Source organism: Medicago sativa, chromosome 4 (assembly GCF_051527215.1).
Source record: "Medicago sativa cultivar Bolivia chromosome 4, Bolivia_mono, whole genome shotgun sequence".
Taxonomy (NCBI): Eukaryota; Viridiplantae; Streptophyta; class Magnoliopsida; order Fabales; family Fabaceae; genus Medicago; species Medicago sativa.
Window position 1 is genome coordinate 34,463,295 of NC_140752.1, and position 7,259 is coordinate 34,470,553.

Below are 7,259 nucleotides of genomic sequence, written 5' to 3' on the forward strand. Positions count from 1 at the left end.
ATTGTTATGTTTTAGGTGCCTAAAAGTTCATTTTAATTCATATTTTGTTTTTTTAGGGATTGTTATAATATTTTTGCAAAATTTCATTAAAAAATATGAAAGATACTCATGGGTTGATTTAAAAGTAAGACCAAAAGTTGCGATAGAAAACTTTTGGGGACTTAAAGTTGATTTTTTTTTTAGAGGTACTAAAATAAAAAGTTGATTGATTTTTTTTGTTGTGGTGGCCGGAGTTTGAACCACATACCTTGCATATATATTATCCATTTGGCCCTATCAACTGAGTTAAACTCACGACGACAAAAAAAAAGTTAATTGATTTGTAGGGACCAAAAACATATTCAACCCTTACTATAAAAACATAAGGAGTGCTAAGAACATGCTATATGTCACACACTTTTTAACACATACTCTCTTATTTATTGATTTGAACTCACATGAATCTCATATAATTTTGATAGAGCCCATATAAATTTTAATCAATAAAGGTGTCTTAAAAAAAGGTTAAATATATTTGAGAAATGCTAACAAGTGCCCTTACGGCACTTGTGAACAAGGTTAAATAACTTAAAATTTCATATTTAATTTATCTTTTATTTAAAAAATAAAAAGTTTTGTAAACGAGATTTTGATAACATACTAAACACAACTATAAAAAAACACACATAAGTTTAATTAAAAACAATAATCAAAAGTCATAATAGAAAATATTAAAAATCGAAATTTGTTGAAATTTTTTAGAGAGATTAAGAATAAAATTTAAGATATTTATAGTCTTTTTGAAGGGAAAATATTTTTTTTTTTTAGGGAATGAAGGGAAGATATTTATAGAGTCAAAAATTTATTTAAACTTGTATGGAAAAGACTATAGTAGTAAACTCAAAAAGTAAGTACTAGCGAGCTTAACTCAGTTGATAACAATGCTATATATGCAAGGTTCGGAGTTCAAATCCAAAAAAAAAAAAAAAAAAATTCAAAAAGTAAAGGACAAAATTTACCCAACCAGACTTTACAAGTACGACAAAACATAAGCCTCATCCTACACCAAAACTAAAATCCATTTCGAGTTTAACTTTACTATTCTTCCTGAAACTATTAATTGTCTTCACACAAAATAATGGACAACAATGTTTCTATTTCTTCACGGACACGCTGTTTTAGTTGACTCCAAAACTGAATATTCCACACTATATGCCAATTCCATTTATACTTAAATCATATTATTAGTATATATAATAAATGCACAAGATTGCATCAAAGTGTCTGGTTGAGTTGATACTCAAAAGGGTCTTTTGAGTTTTGAGGAAAAATGGGTTTTCTTCATAGTTCATTATTAGCTTTAGGTTTGGTTTTGAATTTGGTGTTTGTGTGTAATGGAGGCAGAACTAGTACTTTTGTTAGGAAAGTTGAGAAGACCATTGATATGCCACTTGATAGTGATGTTTTTGATGTTCCTTCTGGTTATAATGCTCCCCAGCAGGTATTTTTCTACTTACCCTTTCTTTCTTTGATGTTTTTTTTTTACTAATTTTGTATTGAATACAACAAGAAAGATGTTATATAAGTTTTTAAATTGGCTATGAAGCACGGTTACAGACACAGACATGGACACTGACACGCCAACACCGCTATTAATCTGAGAAAATCACATAATTCAATGTAATTATATGTGTCGTTGTCGGATGTGTCCGACACTGGGACACTCTTAATCCGAGGAGTGTCCGTGCTTCATATTAATTGTTGTAGTATCCCGAATCGCGACCCAAGATATTGCATGTTTTTCTGTTTGTAACTATCTTATTGGTGCGAGGTATCCACTGGCTTTTGTTGATGACTAATAACTTGACAGGTCTATGAACTAGTGGGGTGTCCCCTCCCGGCCATAGTTTTTTTCAGTTCACAAGACACGAATCTGAGACCTTGTTTAAGAGATCCGAGTCATGTTTCACTCGGACTGATGATTAAAGTTTAAATGCAGGACTAATTGCGGTTGTATTGATTATTTATAAAGATTATGGATATTACAGTAAATTACAATTAAAAGTGTGGCAGCAATCACAGTCCTGATCCTTGGTCTCTGATCTTTTTTGTTTTTGAAACAAAGGGCAGGGATTATTCTGTTTTTTTATGGTACTTTGATTTGTTTTTATCAATGATTAGTGAAAAGTGAAGTTATTATGATATGACATTTTTGGCTACAATCCTTATATGCATGGTTGTGGAATTAACAATTATTTGTAAATAGGTGAAATTTACCTTATTATAGTTCCATTCCACTACTAATAAGCTATGATGAGACATTTTATGACTTGTGTGAACTACTTGGTATTTGTCATTGTTAAAGAGTGTCGGATTGGATAAGAGATGACTTGACAGTTTGTTTATATGTGGGGGCAATCGTCACCTCACAAGCTGATTTTATGAGTTTGTCTAAGACCCAACCATGATTTATAAGATAGTATCAGAGCCTCCTCTAAGACTGGCCTCTCGTTATTGGGTCACCCACCATTTATATCCACGCACCAGATGTCCAGTCCTGGGCGTGAGGGGGTGTGTTAAAAGAGTCCGACATCATATAGAGATGACCTGACTATGTGTTTGTAAGTGAGGGCAATCCTCAACTTAGAAGCTGCTTTTCTGGGGTTGTGTAAGACCCAGCTGATTATGATTATTAATTAACCTTTCTTAGATTTGAATCAATTTCGGTGAATCACAACCAAATAGTTTTTGATTTTTTTATTCCTTACTTTTAGTTTCAATGTTTTAATGTATGGTTGGTCTGAATGAAGGTTCATATAACACAAGGTGATCATGTGGGGAAAGCAGTGATCGTATCGTGGGTGACTGAGGATGAACCAGGCTCGAACGCAGTGCGTTACTGGAGTAAGAACAGCAAGCGGAAGAAGCTAGCTAAAGGAAAAATTGTTACTTATAGATTTTTCAATTACACTTCTGGTTTTATCCATCACACTACTATTAGGAATTTGGAGGTACTTCTATATTCCATTACTTCCATGGCTTGTATGCATTTTGTTTCTCTTCCTAATGCTAAGCTAGACGTTTTGATCAATTGACAGTACAATACCAAATATCATTACGAGGTTGGACTCGGGAACACAACAAGGCAGTTTTGGTTTACAACTCCTCCTGAAATTGGTCCTGATGTGCCATACACATTTGGTCTCATAGGTAAACTGTATTCTATCAAACTTAACGTGACCTTTCATGGTTGCTTTAGTATTTATGAGTTATCATTGTGGATCACTGATAAAAGATGCTTGACTCCTGAAAGATTGATTTAACTCATGTACACTGTCAGTGTAAAGATTTTATAATCTTCTAACTCAATATCAGTTATCCTAAAAGTTGGTGATTTCTTAATATCTTGGATGGTTATGTGACTTTAGAAGTAATTATGATTAATGTCAAACATTTTTAATAATCTCATAGTTAAATTGATTGATAGTGTTAAAAATTTATTGACACTGACCGTGTAAATGAGTTATTAAGTAAAATTTTCAACTCAGAATCTATATGATATTTGAAGCAACTATTCAGATTTTACAACATGGAACAGTTGAATGTTTGTTATTAACTGATGTGCATTGTTTGCAGGGGATCTTGGTCAGAGCTATGATTCAAACAAGACACTTTCTCACTATGAATTGAACCCAACAAAAGGACAAACAGTGCTCTTTGTTGGAGATCTCTCATATGCAGATAACTACCCGAATCATGACAATGTTAGGTGGGATACTTGGGGAAGGTTTGCAGAGAGGAGCGTTGCTTATCAACCGTGGATATGGACTGTTGGAAACCATGAACTTGATTTTGCTCCAGAAATCGTAAGATTCCAACATAAATCGTTTTAATTTGGTTTTGATCATTTAAGAAACTTTTCATTCTATTGCTGAAAATTTTCAACATTTGTTTAGAGCAATGTCATAGTCCAACTTTATATCATGATTAACATGGATTTATGTTTGTTTTCAGGGAGAAACAAAACCATTCAAGCCTTATTCACACCGATACCATACTCCTTACAAAGCGTCGCAAAGTACCTCGCCCTTTTGGTATTCTATCAAGAGAGCTTCAGCACACATCATAGTCTTGGCTTCATATTCCGCATATGGTATTTGCTAAATATCTCTTCTGCACCTTTACATACATGCATATGTTGAAATCACTCTTGTTGATTCTAAGATTTAGAATGGATTCAATTTTGTTTGAAATAATTTATGTTGTCAACTGCCTATAACTCATAAAGCATCAAATTCTACCTAATAATTTCAGTTTACTGTTTTTAGAGATTTCAGAAGATGATAATTCTGCATACATCGTTCCTATGGAATCCTATGTTTATCTTAAGCATCATATATGTGTCTAGTATTAGATTGTATAGCTTAATTGTATAACCAACTGAATAACAGTTTCTTGTACTATAGTTAGAAAGAGTTAGATGCAGTTAGATCTCTAGCGAATTGAATCAAATCAATTGGAACATAGAAACATTTCCTTCCTAAAAATACCAAGTACCATGTACTTATTAGTCATTACTAACTTTTGAATGATACGAAACACCAACTGATAATTAAATTCTGAATGTTCCTATAAAGAACATTCAAAGTTTTCCATATGTTCCTCTTCTTTTCTCGCTACATTGTCTTTCTCTTAGATGGTTTAAGTTTCTATCAGTGTCAAAGCCAGCTTGTTGTTGCTTGTAAACTTCTTAGGGGATAACATTAAGGAAAACATTATGAACATCTAATTGAATGATAAACAACTGCTTGGAGATAGCAACGGTGACACATTCTGTACTGTCACTGGTTTAACAACTGGTGAGAATCTCTCTCAAATTACAATAATGCTGCTTTTGGAACCCTTTGGCTCCCAATCTGGCCTTATATTTGTTCATCCTTAAGCCGTGACCTACAATACTTGCCAATTGCCGTGAAGGATCTGTGTGTGTGTGTGTGTGTGTGTTTGTGTAAGAGCGTGCACACTTGTAAAGTCAAATAGATTTCTCATTCGGTGTCCCTTCACTCACCAACCGAGCTACCTACTTGAGATGTTAAACTTGTAAAGTCGTATAACTTGCTTCTGTTGCTATGTTACTGCTTGGTTAGTGGTTATGCTAGCTTTTAGGATTCATGCTTATATCTCCATCAGTGTTTTTTACTGCACCAACCGAGCTAACATCTTGGGACCGTAAACTTGTAAAGTTGAATTGCTTTTTTTGGTGTTATGCTACTACCTGGATTAAAAGGGAATGTAAACTGTATTGTCATGAACTCACCCTTTTCAAAGTTGTATCTCTGATGGTATAACTCTCTTCATTTTTCTCAGGAAAATATACACCACAATACAAATGGCTTGAACAGGAGCTACCAAAAGTTAACAGGACAGAAACTCCTTGGTTGATTGTTCTCATGCATTCACCTTGGTATAATAGCTACAATTATCATTACATGGAAGGGGAATCAATGAGAGTAATGTATGAGCCATGGTTTGTTAAGTACAAGGTTGATGTTGTGTATGCTGGCCATGTTCATGCCTATGAACGTTCTGTAAGTGCTAATATACCTATTTTCGTTATAATCAAATTTCAGATTTTTTCCATGTAATGGTAACTTGCAAAAGCTAACAAACACTTTGAAAATCCATACAAAAATGTTTTTTCTATCTTTTCATAAAATTATTTGAAACACGATCTAATTATTTTTCATCCGCAAGAGTATTGATTGTCCTCCCCTAAATAGATTTATTATTTCGTTTGGCGTTTTCTTCCTGTAACAACTGATTTGTGTGTCAGGAACGTGTGTCCAATGTTGCATATAATGTTGTAAATGGTATTTGCACTCCTATAAAAGATCAATCAGCTCCTGTATACATAACCATTGGAGATGGAGGGAACCTTGAAGGCTTAGCAACCAAGTAAGCTCTATACATGAAACTTTATGAATCTTATGAAATAACCTCTCTGTTTCCTTTTAGTTGTCGTGTTTTTTGTTTTCTTAGCATGTACAAATAACTTAAAAACGACAACTAAAAGGATTTTAAGTTATTTGTACATGCTAAGAAAACAAAAAACATAAATATTACATTTGTAACTGTTGGAAATTCCGCCTTAATTGCGGTCCACCCCTAGTCGCCTAAATTGCGCCATTTGGTTAGCCTTCATTGCAGCCTCCAACACCTTCATTGTGTTGGCTTTGAGGGGGTGGATTTAGCCCGCTTGAAAAGAGTTTATAAAGAGGAGACACTCCTCACCTTACAAGCCGGTTTTGTAAGGATGAGTTAGGCCCTAAATTTGAACATGGTATCAGAGCCTATCCTAGATCTATTGTTGGGCTTCCCGCATCGTCCACGCTTCAGGCCCATTGGGCTGGGCTGAAGCGTGAGGGGGTGTGTTGGAAATTCTGCCTTAATTGCGGTCCGCCCCTAGTTTCCAAAATTGCGACCCCACTTGTTCAATTGAACTTCTAGCCAATAGGCTCCTTGATTAAAAAAAAAAAAAAAGAGGGTGTATTTTCTAGCTACTTTTTATGCATCTAAGTCTGATATAAATATCGTTTGAGTTGCAGCATGACAGAACCACAACCAGAGTACTCAGCATACAGAGAAGCTAGCTTTGGACATGCCATTTTCGACATAAAGAACAGGACACATGCTCACTATAGCTGGCACAGGAATCAAGATGGTTATTCTGTTGAGGCTGATTCTCATTGGTTTTTCAACAGATTTTGGCACCCAGTTGATGATTCCACAACTCATGTTTCCCATTAACACATTCATGTTAAGCAATAAAGTCATATGATTATGTAATTATTGTTTGTGGGTCAATACCACCAACAATTATGATTATCATAATCATTACCTTTCATTTTACTTTGTATCACTGTTATATAAGTGCAAAGGAAGAAGTTTCATTTGTAAGTTGTAATTTTATTTTTTTTGTAATAACTATTATTGATACAGATAGTGAGTTATTGATTGAAAATAGATGTATTACAAAAGGAAATCCTATACCTCAGACCTATTGCTCCTCAAAGAAGAGATGATACTTTTTGTTGAGTAAAAATTGGAGGCAAATGAGATTGTGAAACTGTATGACTCAACAACACCACAAAGACTATTATATTGGTTATGAAATAAAACAATATACAATCAACTATTATATTGATAATAACTTAAAAGTCCTCAGTGTTACGAAAAATATTTAATAAAAAATTAAATTACTATAATAATTTATTATGTGT

General features: G+C 33.9%; 1 protein-coding gene across 1 annotated transcript; it reads left to right on the forward strand.

Annotated features, from left to right (window-relative positions):
• Positions 1-1,261: 1,261 nt before the first annotated feature.
• On the forward strand, positions 1,262-6,934 carry LOC146928973 (purple acid phosphatase). Its single transcript, XM_085701107.1, has 8 exons — positions 1,262-1,480; positions 2,790-2,990; positions 3,078-3,189; positions 3,616-3,845; positions 3,994-4,132; positions 5,347-5,567; positions 5,813-5,934; positions 6,585-6,934. The coding sequence occupies exons 1-8, from the start codon at positions 1,310-1,312 to the stop codon at positions 6,784-6,786; spliced, it is 1,398 nt and encodes a 465-aa protein (XP_085557233.1). The 5' UTR covers positions 1,262-1,309; the 3' UTR covers positions 6,787-6,934.
• The last annotated feature ends 325 nt before the right edge of the window (positions 6,935-7,259 follow it).

Coding starts and splice junctions, on each gene's coding strand:
- LOC146928973 (XM_085701107.1), top strand. CDS start 1,310: ATGGGTTTTCTTCATAGTTCATTATTAGCTTTAGGTTTGGTTTTGAAT. Junction 1,481..2,789: donor GTTATAATGCTCCCCAGCAG/GTATTTTTCTAC, acceptor GTCTGAATGAAG/GTTCATATAACACAAGGTGA. Junction 5,935..6,584: donor CTTGAAGGCTTAGCAACCAA/GTAAGCTCTATA, acceptor TTTGAGTTGCAG/CATGACAGAACCACAACCAG.